Source organism: Hylobates moloch, unplaced genomic scaffold (assembly GCF_009828535.3).
Source record: "Hylobates moloch isolate HMO894 unplaced genomic scaffold, HMol_V3 SCAFFOLD_10, whole genome shotgun sequence".
Taxonomy (NCBI): Eukaryota; Metazoa; Chordata; class Mammalia; order Primates; family Hylobatidae; genus Hylobates; species Hylobates moloch.
The window spans coordinates 59141681-59161818 of record NW_026652285.1 but is presented as its reverse complement, the minus strand read 5'-3'; the positions used below and the strand labels follow the sequence as shown (position 1 = coordinate 59161818).

Genomic DNA, 20138 nt, shown 5'->3' with positions numbered 1-20138 from the left:
TACCATCAGAGAATACTATAAACACCTCTATGCAAATAAACTAGAAAATCTAGAAGAAATGGATAAATTCCTGGACACAAACGCCCTCGCAAGACTAAACCGGGAAGAAGTTGAATCTCTGAATAGACCAATAACAGGCTCTGAAATTGAGGCAATAATTAATAGCCTACCAACCAAAAAATGTCCAGGACCAGACAGATTCACAGCCGAATTCTACCAGAGGTACAAAGAGGAGCTGGTACCATTCCTTCTGAAACTATTCTAATCAATAGAAAAAGAGGGAATCCTCCCTAACTCATTTTGTGAGGCCAGCATCACCCTGATACCAAAGCCTGGCAGAGACACACACAAAAAAAAGAATTTTAGACCCATATCCCTGATGAACATCGATGCAAAAATCCTCAATAAAATACTGGCAAACCAAATCCAGCACATCAAAAAGCTTATCCAACACAACCAAGTTGGCTTCATCCCTGGGATGCAAGGCTGGTTCAACATACACAAATCAGTAAACGTAATCCATCATATAAACAGAACCAATGACAAAAACCACATGATTATCTCAATAGATGCAGAAAAGGCCTTTAACAAAATTCAACAGCCCTTCATGCTAAAAACTCTCAATAAACTAGGTATTGATGGGACGTATCTCAAAATAATAAGAGCTATTTATGACAAACCCACAGCCATTATCATACTGAATAAGCAAAAACTGGAGGCATTCCCTTTGAAAACTGGCACAAGACAGGGATGCCCTCTCTCACCACTCCTATTCAACACAGTGTTGGAAGTTCTGGCCAGGGCAGTCAGGCAAGAGAAAGAAAGGGTATTCAATTAGGAAAAGAGGAAGTCAAATTGTCCCTCTTTGCACATGACATGATTGTATGTTTAGAAAACCCCATTGTCTCAGCTCAAAATCTCCTTAAGCTGAGAAGCAACTTCAGCAAAGTCTCAGGATACAAAATCAACGTGCAAAAATCACAAGCATTCCTATACACCAAAAACAGACAAACAGCCAAATCATGAGTGAACTCCCATTCACAACTGCTTCAAAGAGAATAAAATACCTAGGAATCCAACTTACAAGGGATGTGAAGGACCTCTTCAAGGAGAACTACAAACCACTGCTCAATGAAATAAAAGAGGACACAAACAAATGGAAGAACATTCCATGCTCATGGATAGGAAGAATCAATACCGTGAAAATGGCCATACTGCCCAAGGTAATTTGTAGATTCAATGCCATCCCCATCAAGCTACCAATGACTTTCTTCGCAGAATTGGAAAAAACTACTTTAAAGTTCATATGGAACCAAAAAAGAGCCCATATTGCCAAGACAATCCTAAGCCAAAAGAACAAAGCTGGAGGCATCATGCTACCTGACCTCAAACTATACTACAAGGCTACAGTAACCAAAACAGCATGGTACTGGTACCAAAACAGAGATATAGACCAATGGAACAGAACAGAGCCCACAGAAATAATACCACACATCTACAACCATCTGATCTTTGACAAACCTGACAAAAACAAGCAATGGGGAAAGGATTCCCTATTTAATAAATGGTGCTGGGAAAACTGGCTAACCACATGTAGAAAGCTGAAACTGGATCCCTTCCTTACACCTTATACAAAAATTAATTCAAGATGGATTACAGACTTAAATGTTAGACCTAAAACCATCAAAACCCTAGAAGAAAACTTAGGCAATACCATTCAGGACATAGGCATGGGCAAAGACTTCATGTCTAAAATACCAAAAGCAATGGCAGCAGAAGCCAGAATAGGCAAATGGGGTCTAATTAAACTAAAGAGCTCCTGCACAGCAAAAGAAACTACCATCAGAGTGAACAGGCAACCTACAGAATGGGAGAAGATTTTTGAATCTACCTATCTGACACAGGGCTAATATCCAGAATCTACAAAGAACTTAAATTTAGAAGAAAAAAATCAAACAACCCCATCAAAAAGTGGGCGAAGGATATGAACAAGCATATCTCAGAAGATATTTATACAGCCAACAGACACATGAAAAAATGCTCATCATCACTGGTCATCAGAGAAATGCAAATCAAAACCACAATGAGATACCATCTCACAGCAGTTTAGAATGACAATCATTAAAAAGTCAGGAAACAACACATGCTGGAGAGGATGTGGAGAAATAGGAACGCTTTTACACTGTTGGTGGGAGTGTAAACTATTCAACCATTGTGGAAGACAGTATGGCGATTCCTCAAGGATCTAGAACTAGAAATACCATTTGACCCAGCGATCCCATTACTGGGTATATACCCAAAGGATTATAAATCATGCTGTTGTAAAGACACATGCACACGTATGTTTACTGCGGCACTATTCACAATAGCAAAGACTTGGAATCAACCCAGATGTCCATCAGTGATAGACTGGATTAAGAAAATGTGCACATATACACCATGGAATACTATGCAGCCATAAAAAGGATGAGTTTATGTCCTTTGTAGGGACATAGATGAAGCTGGAAACCATCATTCTGCGCAAACACCGCATATTCTCACTCATAGGTGGAAATTGAACAAGGATAACACTTGGGCATGCAGGGAACATCTGGGGCCTGTTGTGGGGTGGGGGGAGGGGGGGAGGGGGAGGGATGGCATTAAGAAAAATTACCTATTGTAAATGACGAGTTAATGGGTGCAGCACACCAACATGGCACATGTATACATATGTAACAAACCTGCACGTTGTGCACATGTACCCTAGAATTTAAAGTATAATTTAAAAAATAATAATAATTGGGTTCATGCATACAGATGGAATCAGACCATCTGTATCATTTTTTGCCTGCCTTCTCTCACTCAGCATAGTTATTTGCGATTCGTCCATGTCATTGTGATACAAGTCATTCATTTCTTTGACTGCTGAGTTGTATTCCATTGTCTCTTGCCTAGTTGGATTGTGGGGTGTGTTCAGTTAGGCATATTAAAGTATCGTTTATATACAAGAACATTTACCCCTTGTGAGTACAATTGGATAAGTCTTGACAAATAGTCTCATGGATCACCACTGCAGTCAACATGACAGCTGCCCGCCGCTCCAGGACCCCTCACCCATGCCCTGCGAAGTCACCAGTTCCCTCTCTGTCTAGGCCCAGCACCCACCCAGCTGTTCTCTTTGCCACAGCTTTGTCTCTTGAGGGTGTCACGTGCGTGCTTTTGGGATGAGTCCGTGTTATGTGTATCATAATTCACGGAACGCTTCCATTTTATTTCACTTTATTTTCCACCTGAGACTATTGTAGGTCTAGTGTTGTGAGGGCCCACCTTGGGGATGCCGGCATCTGTCCTGGCCTGTCTGTCCCGGCTGTGTCTGGGCCTGGCTGCTGCTGCTGCCCACTCTGGTATCCCCCTGGTGGCTGCCTTCCCCTCTGCCCCAGCTTGGCCCTTTGTCCACTGGGGCTCTTTAATGAGCCAAGTCATCAAGGTAGCAGGGATGGGGCTGATTAATTTCCTTAAAGAAAGCCGTTCTTTCCCTGATGAGAGTGTTGGGTGATTAAATGGGCACAGGGCCTTGGAGAGTGGCTTGGCTGTGAATAAATGATGAGGGAGGATGCTGGCAGGTAGCCTGGTGGCCAAGGGCAGGGTGTCCAGCAGGAGTGGCTGCTTATCTGACCAAACATCAAAACTCAGTGTTTTACAGATGGAAGGATGAGTCAGCCAGGGATGAGGGCAGGGTGGTATGTGTGACCTTTGGGGACAGCTCAGGGCTTATGATGTCTACAAAAGAGGCACATAGAAGCTTCCAATATACGTTAAAGGCTAGCAGCCAAAAAGGAGATTTAAGAGAGACATTTGGGAAAGGATCAAGACGCAGGTTCTTTCGGCTTGCTGCTCTTCCAGAGCATTCTCCACAGCTGGGATGTAGTGACTCTGGGGAGGGGCTGTGTTTTCAGCTTTTTCTCTCTCCCCTCCTTTATCCCAGTCTGTCCTTGCCCTTTATGGTCTGATGTGTGAGTCTGCCTCTGTCATATTTTGGCTGAATGGCATGACAGCTGTGCCGGTGACCTGTGCAATTCTTGTCCCCTTGGTGTAGACCAGTTAAAAACCCTGCAGAGGAATTACGGCAGGCTGCAGCAGGATGTCCTCCAGTTTCAGAAGAACCAGACCAACCTGGAGAGGAAGTTCTCCTACGACCTGTAAGTGCACCTCAGAGCGCATGCCACAGTGCAGGGTGCATGCCACCTGGGAGGTGGGGGGTTAAGCTGAGACATAACCTCTGATAAAGCATGCACCTTCTGCTCCATGCAGGACTCTGAGAAAGGCACGGGCCCCTCTAGGATTCATGTCGTACACAAATGCACAAGGAGGCCAACTCTCAGCAGGAAATGAATTTCTCAGCACGCCTTAAAATGTAACTTAAAACTCTGTAAGGCACGGGTGTACTGGTTAAGTCAACAACATAAAGCTTTAAAAATGTGTTTCATAGGTACTCACGCGTGAGCTAAATCAAATTCATTGACTAAAAGACATTTTGGCAAAATACTGATATAGTAATAATTTATTGCCTGGCGATCACGTTGTGGACATTTTGTTTTCTTTAGACTTTTCAGTGATTTTTCCCAATTTTTACAGTGAGAATGGAATACTTTGATAATCAAAACTAAGCAATATTAAACTATTAAAAAGTGAGCTAAGCCCTGTGGGAAGATAGTAAAAACCAGTTTGCAAGCCAGAGGATAAAGTTGTGTTTATTTTTTCCACTTTTTTTCCTCATAAAAACAATATAGCTAACGTGTGGGAAGTTTGAGATTCAGAGAGAACCAACCACCCACGGCCCAGCCCTCATGAGTGTCCTTTTCCCTTTGACTTAACTCTCTCCAGTCCATGCCCAAGTTCACATGAATGTTTACTTAATTGCAGTCATCATCAAAATATTTTAATCATTTTTTTACTTGTGTTATGTACGTGTGTGTGTGTGTGTGTGTGTGTGTGTGTGTATAGATATCGCACTGCAACCCACCTCCAGGTTCAACATTCATCCTCACCTCTGATACTGGACAGGTCCCACCACCACACCACTAATGATGGAGTTTCACCATGTCAGCCAGGCTGTTCTTGAACGCCTGACCTCAGGTGATCCACCTGCCTTGGCCTCCCAAAGTGCTGGGATTACAGGTGTGAGCCACTGTGCCTGGCCATATTCTTAATCACAAACATTTTATTTTATTTTATTTTTTGAAACAGAGTCTCGCTTTGTCGCCCAGACTGGAGCGCAGTGGTGCAATCTCGGCTCACTGCAACCTCTGCCTCCTGGGTTCAAGCAGTTCTCCAGCCTCAGCCTCCTGAGTAGCTGGGACTACAGATGCCTGCCACCACGCCCAGGGTTTCTACTAAAACCTTGTCATTGGTCGGGCTGGTCTCAAACTCCTGACCTCATGATCTGCCTGCCTCAGCCTCCCAAAGTGCTGGGATTACATGCATGAGTTACTGTACCCGGCCACAAAAATTTTATTTATAAAAGTAAAATTAGGTAGACATGCAATGATAAAAAGGATTTTAAGGATAAAAATATCCATTGCCATAATTTGTCTCCTAAATAATGACAACACATTAGCTATAGCCTCTTTTTTTTTTTTTTGAGATGGTGTTTCACCGCTCTTGTTTCCCAGGCTAGAGTGCAGTGGTGCAATCTCAGCTCACTACAACCCCTGCCTCCCTGGTTCAAGTGATTCTTCTGCCTCAGCCTCCTGAGTAGCTGGGATTACAGGCACGCGCCACCACACCTGGTTAATTTTTGTATTTTAGTAGAGATGGGGTTTCACCGTGTTGGCCAGGCTGGTCTCGAACACCTGCCTTCAAGTGATCCGCTTGTCTTCGCCTCTCAAAGTGCTGGGATTACAGGTGTGAGCTACTGTGCCTGGCCAGCCTCTTATTTTTAAATTTTTAAATTTAAAAAATTATATTACTTGCATTATATTTAAAACATCCATATAGCTCCTAATTGTCTGTTAAAAATTGCTATTTTGGATTATTTCCTTCTAGGCTCATCTGTAGTTTAGCTTGTTGCTGGATGTGAATTGTCAAATTGCATTCTGAAAGGATTTGAGCCATCTGCGTGGTCACCAGCAACCTGGGAGAATCAGTTGCCTCACATGCATGGCGTTCTTGGCCATTTCCGTGTTCCTCCAAAACATTGTCCACCTGCCGTAATATCTTCCTACTAACTTTATAACCACATACAACTAAAAACATGAAGCCCCAAGTACACGTCTCTGTAGAGGACATGAGCAGCCAGTCAATAGAAGGGAAATGTGATTGTCACTCGTGTGTGGAACCTTATTCAGCTATGCCTGTGGTTCTCATGTGGGGGCAGTCTTGTCTCCAGTAGGCCTTTGGCAATGTTTGGAGACATTTTTGTCTGTCACGGCTTACAAGGAGGCTGCTACTGGCATCTAGTGGGTAGAGGTCAGGGACACTGCTAAACATCCTGTAATCCACAAGACAGCTTCCCACAGTCACGTTTTATCTGGCCTAAAACATACACAGTGCTAAAGTTGAGAAACCTTGAGTTAGGCTGATAATTAAAGAATTGCATTTAGACAGAAATGAAGTACCTCAGTCTTATTATTCATCCTTAAAGAAACCTTAATGCAAATATTTCCCTCGTATAGATTGAAACACAAAAAGCCATAAATGGCCTCACTTGATAAATGTTGACCGAGAAGGTTTTGACCTAGCTGGAAATCAGTCAGGGCCCAGTGACAGGGAAGGAATCTCTGCTCCCCATGTAGGAGAGCTTGGGCCGAGGCGATGGGTGGACACCTCTGAGCTGGGGTGGAGATGCATGTAGGATGCACTCCTTTTGCTCCTGGCAGGTTGATAACTAGATTGAAAGCTCTTTCTGGCTGACTGTATCTATTTCACTACTTGTGCCCAAGCCCCTGTACCAGATATGCGGTGCTTCCCAGGGATAATGTTCATGGAGTGTTGGAAGCAAAAAAGATCTAGTTATTCTTAACTTTCTTTAGATTTTAGGCCCTTTTAGAGAATCTGATAAAAAGTATGAACACTTTGTTAGCAAACTTATAAATGGACACCTGCCTAAAGTGTGCAATTTGTGCAAATTATATGGGCCTCTGAAACATATCTGCACGCCCTCCCTTAAAACATCCTGTCTGGTCTAATCCTTCTGTAGAAGGCAGTGCTGAGAACACAAAAGCTGATGGAAAGGCCAGGTTTCCTGATGTACAAGGTAGTGTTCTTAGTGTTCTTTCCGTTTGAATCAGTCAGCACACATCCCACTTTTTACTCTCCTACACCCGTGGCAGGCATCACTAAGCAATCACTGCACTCCATCCGAAAATAGCCTTGCGTTCTTTCTCCCTGAAGCACCTGGAGTCAGCACATGAGATGAACCACTCACCATCTCATCTCCCTGCTATGAGGAGACAATTTCCAATGTTGATACTGGAATATAAAGTAATACAGTGATGGTCGGTGCCCTGGGTGATGCAATCACCTGCCCTGATAGATCCTTGTACTGAACACATTCCATCAGTGGTACTCTGGCCATCAATTGCACCAGTTAGAATAATCACTAGTGGCCACATCGTATATTCCTCTCCAATTTAGCTCCAGTTAGTGCTGGAATATTTGCCACTTACACGTAAGAAAAAGCCAACCTGAGTCCTCAGGAAGAAACACTTACAATCTGCATGACCTTTGTCTCAGAATTGAGGATGGAGGTAGTTCGGTTCCTGGCTCTCAAGTTGGAACATGGAAAGCCACAGTTCATCTGCAAGGCTGCGAGATAAAGGCTCTTTGTACTTGATTTTAGCAGGGCTGGGAGCAGTTGCAATCAGTACTTCCCTTTTGCAGGTTTAAAGGTTCAGGGATAACAAATGACCTGCTCATTTAGTTCTACAGTATACAGACAGCTTTTTGTTCGCTATGTTTCAGCTCCTGTGCACTAATCTACCACCTGTGGCTTGTATATTTGTGAGAATTGTATTTAAATGAAATTTTCATCTGATCTGTCAGCTGTTCAAGGTCAGGAACTCTGCACTGCATTATTTCCACGGCACCTGGTTCCCTTCTCTGTGTGTGGTACATTGTGACCCAGTGGTGCTTTGAACTGAAGGGTATATTCCAAGAGTCAGAGGTTGATGTAGTACTCACTCACATTTGGCTCTGAAATGCCTGCAACTCAGAAGAGGTGAGCTGTGTGGTGGAGAGGGCACAACAGCAAGGAGCCCTAGAGTCTGGCCTCAGTTTCCACCTCCCTCTGACCCTGGTCCATGCCAGACAACCATGTCACCCCTTAGTATTCTTATTTGCAAAACGAGTGGGTAATTCTCTTAATTACTTCATAGCTCTGGCACTTGTCAAAATACTCTTAAAATAAATCCAGGCAGAAAGCTGATGCAATGCAATAGCAATTTAACCGAGTGTCCTCCAGTTCAAGTTTTGTTTTGTTTTGTTTTGAGGTGGAGTCTCGCTCTGTTGCCCAGGCTGGAGTGCAGTGGCGCAATCTCGGCTCACTGCAAGCCCCACCTTCCAGGTTCACGCCATTCTCCTGCCTCAGCCTCCCGAGTAACTGGGACTGTAGGCGCCCGCCACCACGCCCAGCCAATTTTTTGTGTTTTTAGTAGAGACAGGGTTTCACCGTGTTAGCCAGGATGGTCTCCATCTCCTGACCTCGTGATCCACCCACCTCGGCCTCCCAAAGTGCTGGGATTACAGGCATGAGCCACTGCGCCTGGCCCCAGTTCAAGTTTTGATACTACCCACTTAACACAGACTCCCTAGGTTGAGGGGCTCCCTCCCATACTACTGCTCCCACCTCAGATGCCAGCCACAAGTCTGACGTGTCCCCTAGCCACCCTCACTTCTGCCTGGCTGGCTACAGCTTTAGGGTTACCCGCCACCCCCTCAGGTTTGATAATTTGCCAGAATGACCGTCACGGAATTCAGGAAAGCTGTATTGATTTTTACAGAACAGCCCAGTGGTGGAGTCCTAAGGCGAGGGCTGGCACCATGGGGGAGACAGGAACGGCTGCCCCGTGGAGTCATCCGCCCCCATCCAGTGCATCGTTATGCTCCCCAGCCAGAAAGCTCCCCAAGCCTTGTGGTCTGGAGTTTGTCTGAGTCTTTTATATAAGCATGATTTATTAAACCATTGGCCACAGGGTTGAACTCAATCTCCAGTCCTTCTCCCCTCCCCGGAGGAGGTGGAGCTGAAAGTTCCAACTTTCCAGTCATGTGGCTAGTTCTTCTGGCAGTCAGCCTCTGTCCTGAAACTATCTGACGCCCATCCTTCTCCACCTCTAAGACCCCCTTATTAGTGTAAACTCAAGTATGGTCCAGAGGGTCTTGTTGTGAATAGCCAGATACCCCCTCAGGAACTTCCAAGGCTTTTAAGAGCTCTGTGCCAGTAGCCAGGGACAAAAACCAATACATATATTTTTTATTATTCTACAGATTGTATGTTAAAACAATTTTTTTTCCTAATCAGTAAAGTTCAATGTTTTAGAACAATGGGATGATGATTTTTAGTGTGTTTCTTTTGGTCATTTAATTGTTGAACACACACACGTGTTGCCACGTCGTAAGTGCCCTCTTCAGATGAAGTGCCTGAAGCAGGAAGAGGGTCTGTGTCTCTTATGGAAGTAGATGTCACCATCCATCAGAGACACAGCCATAGACATCAGGCCCTTCCTTTGCTTTCCTTCACCAAAGGAGCCAGTGCATCAATCAGATGAAGGAGGTGAAGGAACAGTGTGAGGAGCGAATAGAAGAGGTCACCAGAAAGGGGAATGAAGCTGTAGCTTCCAGAGACCTGAGTGAAAACAACGACCAGAGACAGCAGGTAACTGGGGAATTTTTGCCAAGAATTTCTAGAAGGTACCCCTATCTTCAGGCATTTTGTTTCTTTTATGTGCCACCTGGCTTTCTCTAGACTCTGCCCTCCCTTGCGGGCTTGGCTTCCTGAGATACAACAGAGCAGAACCTGGTCCTGGGATGACTGGACCCTAACCAAGGGTGCTGGCCTCCAGCCCCACTTCCCAAACTCAGGGCTTTATAGGAATTATCATATTTAAAGCTCGCAGCCAGCCTGGGAGAGAGATGCTGTTTTCCTGATTTGAGGACCCCAGGCCCATGGGACGGGTTAAGTTCTGTGGCCAGTGTCACACCACCTGGTCAGTGGTAGACCTCAGGTCTGGCCAACTCCATGTCTCGTTCTGTCATTCCGCCTCCTGTGCAGAGCACAACCCACGAAGCTGCTGCTTGAAGCCTTCTGGGTGATCTTTGGTTGGTTTTTAAAAAATATAGCAGCTTTATTAAGATATAATTTGCATTGCCTATGATTCACCCATAGAAAATTTACAATTCATGGGTTCTCGGTATATTCACAAAGTTATGCAGCCATGACCACAGTCAATTTCAGAACATTTTTATTGGCACAAAAGAAACCCTGTATCCCTTAGTTCTCGCTTCAGTCCCCACAGCCCTAGACAGCTAACTGCTAATGTACTTTGTGTCTCTTGATTTGCCTCATCTGGACAATTTCCTGTCAATAGAATCATGTATGTGTGGCCTTTTGTGTCTGGCTTTTTTTTTTTTTTTTTTTGAGAGGGCATCTTGCTCTATTGCCCAGGCTGGAGTGCAGTGGTGCGATCTCAGCTCATGCAGCCTCTGCCTCCCAGGTTCAAGCGATTCTCCTGCCTCAGCCTCCCAAGTAACTGGGATTACAGGCACCCACCACCATGCCTGGCTAATATTTGTATTTTTAGTGGAGACAGGGTTTCATCATGTTGGCAAGGCTGGTCTTGAACGCCTGACCTCAAGTGATCCACCCACCTCGGCCTCCCAAAGTGCTGGGATTACAGGCGTGAGCCACCGCGCCCGGCCTGTCTGGCGTCTTTGAGTATGAATGCTTCAGGGCTCATCGGGGTTGCAGCATGTGTCTGCACTGCATTCCCTTTAATGGCTGATTAATCCATCCTGTGGATAGACCACATGTGGTTTATTCATCATCAGTTGATGGGCATTTGGAGTGTTTCTATGTTTTGGCTATTATGAATAATGCTGTATGAACATGAAGCTTTTGTGTGGTCATATGTTTTCATTTCTCTTGGGTAATACCTAGGAGTGGAACTGCTGGGTTATATGGTAATCTATATTTAACCTATTGAGAAACTCCCAGACTTCTTCCAAAGTGGCCATACCATTTTCAGCTGCCACCAGTAGTTTATGAGGGCTCCAGTTTCTTCACATCCTTGCCAACTCTTGATACTACCTTTTTCATGATACCCTTCCTAGCAGGTGTGGAGTGGCAGCTCATTGTTGTTTGGGTTTGCATTTCCCTAATAACTGTGATATCCCTGATGATATTGAGCGTCTTTTCATATGTTTCATTGGCCATTTGTGTATCTTCTTTGGAGAAATGTCTGTTCAGGTCCTTTGCTTATTTTTTAATTGAGTTATTTTTATTATTGAGTTGTAAGAGTTTTTAAAATCTATTTTACTAAAGATATATGATAATGGATATATGATTTGCAAGGTTTTTTTTTCCAATTCTGTGGGGTTTTTCACTTTCTTGCTGGTGTTTAGTTGAAGCACAAAAGTTCTTAATTTTGACAAAATCCATTTTATTTATTTTTTCTTTTGTCGTGTGTTCTTGGTGTTACATCTAGGAACACTGTGCCTGACCCAAGATCTTGAAGATTTACTGTTACATTTTCTTCTCAGAGTTTTATCGTTCTTAGTCCTTACGTTTAGGCCTGTGATTCATTTTCAGTTAATTTAATTCTTGCACATGGCGTGAGGTAGAGCTCCCGCTTCATTCTTGTGTGTGTACGGTTATCAAGTTGTCTCGGTATCACTTGTTGAAAGAAAGACTGAATTGTTTTGGCCCCTTTGTCAAAAATCAGTGTGCTTTAAGCATGAGGGTTTTTAGTGAGCCTGCATGTTTTAGTGAGCCTGAGTCCCTTGGCTGTGAATGTCCCCTATCCTTCTCCTCAGTACCCACTCCCTACCCTAGTGGGACAGAGTGGCTGGAATGGGCTGGAGTTGAGTAGCTTCCTTCTCCCACGTGGAAGTCTAGAGCTTACTGGAGTTGGGTGTTTCATTTCCCCAGGTCAGTTAGGCTCGGATAATATCCCGGCAGGAGCTCTGGGTAATGCGCTCCTTGTGAGGGCCGTCCTGGTTAAGGAGAATAGAGCACTCTGGCCTGTTTCAGAATGGTTCCTTTCCCCGCCACACTGCTGGAAGCACAAGCCGATTTTTCTCTGATATTCACTGACAGCTTTTCTCTGATATTCACTGAGAGCCTGGTTGAGCTCCTAGGGGTAAAACTCATAAGTATGGGAGTCCCTTATGACTGGGGCGGGTTTTTTTCTTTTTTTTTTTTTTTTCTTTTTGAGTTGGAGTTTCGCTCTTATCACCCAGGCTGTAGTGCAATGGCACAATCTTGGCTCACCGCAACCTCTGCCTCCCGGGTTGAAGCAATTCTTTTGCCTCAGCCTCCCAAGTAGCTGGGATTACAGGCATGTGCTACCACACCTGGCTAATTTTGTATTTTTTAGTAGATCCGGGGTTTCTCCGTGTTGGTCAGGCTGGTCTTGAACTCCCGACCTCAGGTGATCAGCCCGTCTAAGCCTCCCAAAGTACTAGGATTACAGGCATGAGCCACCACGCCCGGCCGGGGCAGGTTTTTAACTCTCAGACTCATCCACACTGAGCCTCAAACAGTTCATAAATGACAGGTCAGGCTCTCCCACCCCGACACCATTTCCCGCGGTGATGTCTGCCCCAGCCTGTCCTGGTGAGCCAGGACTCGCTGTATTGGGCTGTCTGTCTCCAGGCTTAAGGACGGTGATGTACACTCTGTCCTCACCTCTCCTATGGATCCAAGAAGAGCTGGTAACTTTTCAGTCTGTTTAGTTTTTTACTGTTAGGACTAAGTGGTGACTTCTAAGCTTCTCACATAAGGAACTGAAAACTGGAAGTCTTCTAATACAGATGCTTGAAGGTGTGTATATTCCTTCTAAGCACTGCTGGAGCTGCTTCCCATAAGTTTTGGTATGCTGTGTTTTTTGTTTTGTGTCAAAGCATTTTCTTTTTTTTTTTTTTGAGACACAGTCTCGCTCTGTCACCCCAGACTGGAGTGCAATGGCATGATCTCGGCTCATTGCAACCTCTGCCTCCCGGGTTCAAGCGATTTTCCTGCCTCAGCCTCCCAAGTAGCTGGAATCACAGGTGCCTGTCACCACGCCTGACTAATTTTTGTATTTTTAGTACAGATGGGGTTTCACTATGTTGGCCAGGCTGGTCTCAAACTTCTGACCTCTGATGATCCGCCTGCCTTGGCCTCCCAAAGTGCTGGGATTACAGGCATGGGCCACCGCGCCTGGCTATCCAAGCATTTTCTAATTTGTGTTGTGGTTTATTGTTGGACTCACTGGTTATTTAGGAGTGTGTTGTTTAATTTCCAAATATTTGCGAATGTCATAAGTTTCATTCTGTTATTGATTTATAATCCATTCCATTTCTATTAGATAATTTACTTTGTGTGATTTTAGTTATTTAAGTGTATGGAGGATTGCTTTGTGGCCTGCCATTTGTCCATCCTGGAAAATATTCCGTGTGTACCTGAGAAGCAGGTGTGTTTGCCCTTGCTGGGCTGAGGGTTCCGCAGATGTTTGTTCTGTCTGTATTGTGTCATTCATGTCTTCCTTTTTGTTGTTGATCTTCCGCCTAGGTATTTTATTATTCCGTAAATGCTTCCTCTCAGCAGAATCACTGCCCAGTTTTATTCTGTATTGACAGAACTTTCTGGGAGACCTTGACTCAACCTCTTCTGATTTACACCACACGACCAGGGCGTGACCAGAGTAGACTGTGGCGTTTCTCAGGGTCTTGGTCAGAAAGACATGGTGGTGGGATTGGTGGGATTCATTGCATTGGTGGGATTCTTGTATGGCTTCTGCTCACAGAGCCCTGCCCTGGCCGTCTGTCCTGTGCTTCTGTTTCAGCTCCAAGCCCTCAGCGAGCCTCTGCCCAGGCTGCAGGCGGCAGGCGTGCCACAAGGGAAAGGAAACGTGCCCGGTAACAGCAAGTCCCAGACACCAGCCCCCAGTTCCAAAGTGGTTTTGGATTCAAAGAGACAAGTTGAGAAAGGTAAGCAGAGCTCATCAGTTGCCCTGTTCCCCGCTCTCCAGAGCCCCGTCAGAGGAAGTAGTCCCAGCGAGCTGCTGACGCAGTCAGTGAACCCAGCAGCGGCGCAGCCAGGAGCAGGGATGTCTCTGGGCCCCTGGAATTGGGGCTTTGGAGCTTCTTCTCTGATGTCGCCTCCTTGTAAACGAAGTGCCTTGTTCCTGGGCAGCTGTGTAGAGAAAGTCCCAGGCTGCACCTTTATGCAGGATATTGGTGGGCTTGTGGGACTCGGGGGAGGTGGCTGAGCCCCAGACACTGGGAACCAGAAGGCTGCTGTGTCCATGAGCAAGCCCCTGGTGGGCCTGCCTGCCCTGGCTCCCAAGTACTTGTCTCCAGCGGACACGACAATCAGGTCACTCAGCAGGACACCCTCTTCCCTTTGTACCTTGTCAAGATAATTTAGTCTGGGTGTGTTTTTTTTTTTTTTGGTAAGCTACTTTTCCCTTTGTCGCGGTTCTCACGATGAGCTGCAGGCACAGTAAGGCCTGCAGTCTCAGTGGCTGAGGTCACAAAAGGAGCTACCTGGTTGTTCTCCTGTGTGCAGCCCACCCCACCCCCACTCCTTAGGAAGGCTCTGGGAATTGAGTGGCACGAGGTTTTGCTTTTTTTTTTTTTTTAAATCAAATGCTGGTGAGGTCACAGCTAACTGTGTTCTGTGCACAGAGGAAACCAATGAGATCCAGGTGGTGAATGAGGAGGAGCCTCAGAGGGACAGGCTGGGGCTGCCGCAGGAGCCAGGCAGGGAGCAGGTGGTGGAAGACAGACCTGTGGGCGGAAGAGGCTTCGGGGGAGCCAGAGAACTGGGCCAGACCCCACAGGTGCCGGCTGCCTTGTCAGTGAGCCAGGAAAATCCGGAGATGGAGGGCCCTGAGCGAGACCAGCTTGTCATCCCCGACGGACAGGAGGAGGAGGAGCAGGAAGCTGCCAGGGAAGGTGGGTGTGAAGCTTCGGGGGCTGCCGTGGACTCCCTTCCACCAGCCACCCAGCCCACCTCCATCTCCTTCCCAGCACCAACGGATCACCCTGAATTTTACCAAACAGCAGTCCACAATTTGCCAATTCCTTATTCGTTATCAAGAGGGAGGCAGGAAGGAAGAGCAGCGTATGCAATATTGGCAGGGAGTCGAGGGGACCTTGCAGGTGGGTGGCCTGCAGATGGGTGCTTAGCATCAAGTGGACGCCCCCTCCTGGCAGGCAAGCCACATGCCCCATCTTTGTATGTCCACTGTCGTGCAGTGTCTGGTGCCATTTAGACAATCAGTGCCTAGTGAATGAATGATTGAAGGAAGGAATATTGGGTAGGTGAAGGTTAATGCATATGTGAACATTGAGAAAAAATGACATGTGAATCACTCCTTTTTGGTTTGGTTGACTTTTTTCTTTTTAAAGAAATAAAAGGTAGGAATCGGAGATCAACCGACTATTCCGGGATGTATTTCAGTCCCTTCAGATGTGGAAAATGTCCTTCCTACCTGAGCCAGGAACACTTCTGAGGACATGACACCTGCACTCTGGGGTGGACCAAGTCACAGAAGTTGGAGAATATACTTATTTGCAGAAGTTACCTTGATTCCATTTAAATCTAATTTTCACTTCAGTGTCTTACTGAAGAACGTGTCCTCCCAAGTTCCAGTTAAAGAATTGCATTTTGTCAGCCTCCCCCTAAGTATCCCTGCTCTGTCCCTGTGTTCCGTGCTCACCCAGCAAGAAGATGCTCGTGGTGTGTGAGGCAGGGAGATCCCACTGGCTGGCTCAGCCTGTGGCGCTCCAGTGTCAGACCCCTCAGCGGCTGGTCACAAAGTGTAACAAAGGTGGGCCTGAGATGCCACAGTGCCTGCAGGATACACCTGCTTCTGGATGCAGGTGTGGTGACCTCATTTGAAGAAACGCGCTGGACACATAGGCCTGTGCAGTTTCCACCCCAGGCAGTGAGCCAGAGAAAGAGACTAGAACTGCTTTTCCAGGTGTGCACTTTTTAAAAAGATTTTGTTTGGCCGGGCGCGGTGGCTAACACCTGTAATCTCAGCACTTTGGGAGGCCGAGGTGGGCAGATCATGAGGTCAGGAGTTCGAGACCATCCTGGCCAATATGGTGAAACCCCATCTCTTCTAAAAATACAAAAATTAGCTGGGCGTGGCAGCATGTGCCTGTAATCCCAGCCACTCGGGAGGCTGAGGCAGGAGAATCGCTTGAACCCAGGAGGCAGAGGTTGCAGTGAGCCGAGATTGCGCCACCACACTCCAGCCTGGGAAACAGAGACTCCATCTCAAAAAAAAAAAAAAAAAAAAAAAGATTTTGTTTTGTTTACCAGCCTGCATACACACATACAAAATATGTAAGTTAAACCCTTTGAGTAGGTCTCTTGAAAGCCTTTTGTCCTCATCTTCTCTGGCTGCTGCCCCCTCCAGGGATGAATAGAGTAATGGGTGCTCTCATGCTGTAAGTTTGAGGGACACCTTCTCCCGTGGCTCACAGTGGCAGCTCCATTTCTTCTCTCCATTCTAAGGAGATGTTGTCATTAGCTGTAGATACCCATTCCTTCCTGAAACAGTGGCACCTTTCTTTATCTTGAGTTGATTATCTCTTTAAAAAAATTGAGATTTGGGTTGTTAGTTTCTCCATGTTCAGCCTAGAATGCACCCTTGCATTTATGGCCATGCTGTCTCTAGATTCCGAGTCCAAGTGGGGTACACATGATGCATGTGGTTGTCCTGGAAGCCAGCCCATGTGTCCCTACCATTCCAGAGAGGCAGCAGACAGATCTGATTGTGAGCAAGTATGGCTAACCCCCAGCACCTGTGCTCTGATATTCCTGTGACATCAAGACAGAAATGATGTAGCTTATGTTTTATGTGCTAATTTTACAGGGAGAAACCAGCAGAAACTGAGAGGAGATGATGACTACAACATAGATGAAAATGAGGCGGAATCTGAGACAGACAAGCAAGCAGCCCTGGCAGGGAATGACAGAAACATAGATGGTAAGAATGGGGCCTAGGTCGGTGAGGAGGTCACCTTTCATTTCCCCTTTCCGGTCCTTCACTGTGATTATCCAATGAATCCCCAAAATTATATTGTAATTAGTGGGTCCTTTCAAGGAGATCGTCTCTTCTTTAGGAGCCTTTAAACCAGGGGCAGTGGAGGGAGGTGAGGGTTGAGAAGCCCAAGGTGATGAAAACCATTCGGAAAGTCTGCATCGTTTCTAGAAACATATTCGGTGTGGCTCAAGTCTTTAATTAAGTAGGATGATTTTTCAGTGACATTTAGGGATTTCCCAACAAAATGGCTAGGTCACTACTTGATCAGTCTGCCTCCCAGATGAAAAGCCCCAGTATGTGCATAGAGCTTCCAAGCAGCTATGATAGCTGCCCCTTGTGTTATTATTTTGAATTTTTGAAGAGTCCAGGCCAGTATCTTGTAGAATGTATCAAACTCTGGCCTTGTCTGTTTGCCTGTGATGGATTCAGGCTGATGAATTCTTGCTTCTCCCCAGGAGGCATAACAGCAGGTGGTCCTATGGGTGATTGGTTGATCCCTTAGCTAACGTGGTGCCCACAAGGTCTCAGAAGGCCATTTTCCTTTTGATATTAATACATCATCTAGAAGAGGATGCTTTGAACTTGTGTAGCTTTACCATCCATTGATGAACATTGCCCAAGTGGTGACATTTTACATGCTGTCATCCCAGCACATTTATTACTTGACATTTTTTAAGGAACTCCTCTCCCTCCTCCAACACACTTGTTTGTTTTGGTATCACTATGGACTCACAGTATTCTTTCTTAAAATTCATTTTTCTGGGCCAGGTGTGGTGGCTCACGCCTGTAATCCCAGCACTTTGGGAGACCGAGGCAGGCAGATCACCGGGTCAGGAGATTGAGACCATCCTGGCTAACACGGTGAAACCCGTCTCTACTAAAAATAGAAAAAATTAGCCGGGCGTGGTGGTGGGCGCCTGTAGTCCCAGCTACTTGGGAGGCTGAGGCAAGATAATTGCTTGAACCTGGGAGGCGGAGGTTGCAGTGAGCTGAGATCGCACCACTGCACTCCAGCCTGGGCAACAAGAGTGAAACTCCATCTCAACAACAACAACAAAAGAACCCAAGCCATGTGACTAGTTTCCCACAGCCCGAATACTGCTGATTATAGAGTCATGGGGGAGTTGAGCGAGTTCTCCTGGTCTCTGTTTCTGTAGGGTGGCAGCTACACCCACAGGCTTGATGAGACTCAGGTCCACGCTCAAGCCCTCGGTAAGATTAGTGGTGCTGTGTTCTTTCACTGGGAGGCACATCATGTCTGGCATCTTTTTTTTTTTTTTTTTTTTGAGATGGAGTCTCACTCTGTCACCCTTGCTGAAGTGCAGTGGCACAATCTTGGCTGACTGCAACCTGGCATCTTTCTTTTTATAATGCCAGTTGATGGTTAATGCCTGTATCAATTCATTTTTATGTTGTTAATGGGAATGTTCTTAGAAATAGACACTTCAGCTGGGCATGGTGGCTCACACCTGTAACCCAGCACTTTGGGAGGCCGAGGATGGTGGATCATCTGAGGTCAGGAGTTTGAGACCAGCCTAACTAACATAGTGAAACCCCGTCTCTACTAAATACAAGAAAATTAGCCGGGTGTGGTGGCACATGCCTGTAATCCCAGCTACTTGGGAGGCTGAGGCAGAAGAATCGCTTGAACTCGGGAGGCGGAGGTTGCAGTGAGCTGAGATTGTGCCATTGCACTCCAGCCTGGGCAACAAGAGTGAAACTCCCGTCTTGGGGAAAAAAACAAAAAACAAAAAAAGAAACACCTCAGTGGTATTGTTTGTATAAGGTAGATAGGATAAATGCTTGACTTCTTTCCTTTTTATTTAACAGTTTTCATGACTATGAATTCCCCATCTTCTCCGAGGGTAACTACTTTTAAAATATCATCATAAACTTCAGAATTCAGCAGAAATCCTCAGGGCAGCAGGAGTCATTGTAACAACTACTTCACTTCAGTTTCGGCTTTGCTGATCTTGCTGATGCCCCCTTTTTTTTTTTTCCCCCTCAAATGGAGTCTCTCACTCTGTTGCCGAGGCTGGAGTGCAGTGGCATGATCTCAGCTCACTGCAACCTCTGCCTCCCGGGTTCAAGTGATTCTCCTGCTTCAGCCTCCCGAGCAGCTGGGATTAGAGGCACGCACCACTACGTCCAGCTAATATTTGTACTTTTATTAGAGACGGGGTTTCACCATATTGGCCAGGATGGTCTTGATCTCCTGACCTCGTGATCCACCTGCCTTGGCCTCCCAAAGTGCTGGGTGGCGTGAGCCACCGCGTCTGGCTAACAATGCCTTCTTTTATTACCATCTGGGCAATGCATTATTCATTTAATGTTTTAATACTTACATTTTTTTACCTTTTCATTTTGGAATAATCTAGACTTCTTTAAAAAGCAAAAAATTTCTGTATACCCTTCACCCAGGTTCCCCAAATGTTAACATCTTATATAACCACAGTAAAATTACCAAAATAAGGAAATTAATGTTGATACAATGCTATTATCTAATCTGTAGACTTCGTTGAAATTTAGTGAGTGTCCAATTCATGTCTTTTTTTCTGATTCAGGATTATACACTGCATTTATTGTCAGACCTCTTTAGTGTTCTTTATCGTGGAGCAATTTCTTTATCATTCATGTTGTTGATCTTTTTTGAAGGATAGTGGCTGTTATTTGGTTGAAAGTCCCTCAATCTGTGCTTGTCTGATTCTTCAACAATGTCCCCTAAAAATTATCTTTTATATTTCTCCAGGATGTCAGTTGTTTCAATTGGCAGAGTTGTTTGGAATTTTTAGAATCCAAGTCGTAATTTGAATTTTCAGCTATCTTCATTTAGGCAATTTTTTAAAAAGGCAAATGGCAAAATACACTAGCAGCCAGACTTTGAAGCAAATACAAACTCTT

The 20138-nt window shown here is 45.5% G+C and overlaps 2 protein-coding genes across 6 annotated transcripts in view; one reads left to right on the top strand and one right to left on the bottom strand.

Annotated features, from left to right (window-relative positions):
• The window catches only part of NAA35 (N-alpha-acetyltransferase 35, NatC auxiliary subunit), a 118416-nt gene that overhangs the window by 3883 nt on the left and 94395 nt on the right, over nt 1-20138 (bottom strand). The window lies entirely within an intron of this gene.
• The window catches only part of GOLM1 (golgi membrane protein 1), a 72565-nt gene that overhangs the window by 49841 nt on the left and 2586 nt on the right, over nt 1-20138 (top strand). For 3 of the 5 annotated variants that reach the window (XM_032164435.2, XM_032164434.2, XM_032164436.2), the window contains exons 5-8: nt 4076-4178; nt 9721-9850; nt 14019-14163; nt 14863-15544. In XM_032164435.2, coding sequence (XP_032020326.1) covers nt 4076-4178; nt 9721-9850; nt 14019-14163; nt 14863-15452 — 968 coding nt within the window. In that variant the 3' untranslated portion in view covers nt 15453-15544. Of the gene's footprint in view, nt 1-4075; nt 4179-9720; nt 9851-14018; nt 14164-14862; nt 15545-17066; nt 17181-20138 lie in introns of those variants that run through there. The other 2 variants (XM_032164438.2, XM_032164437.2) reach the window with 1 other exon arrangement.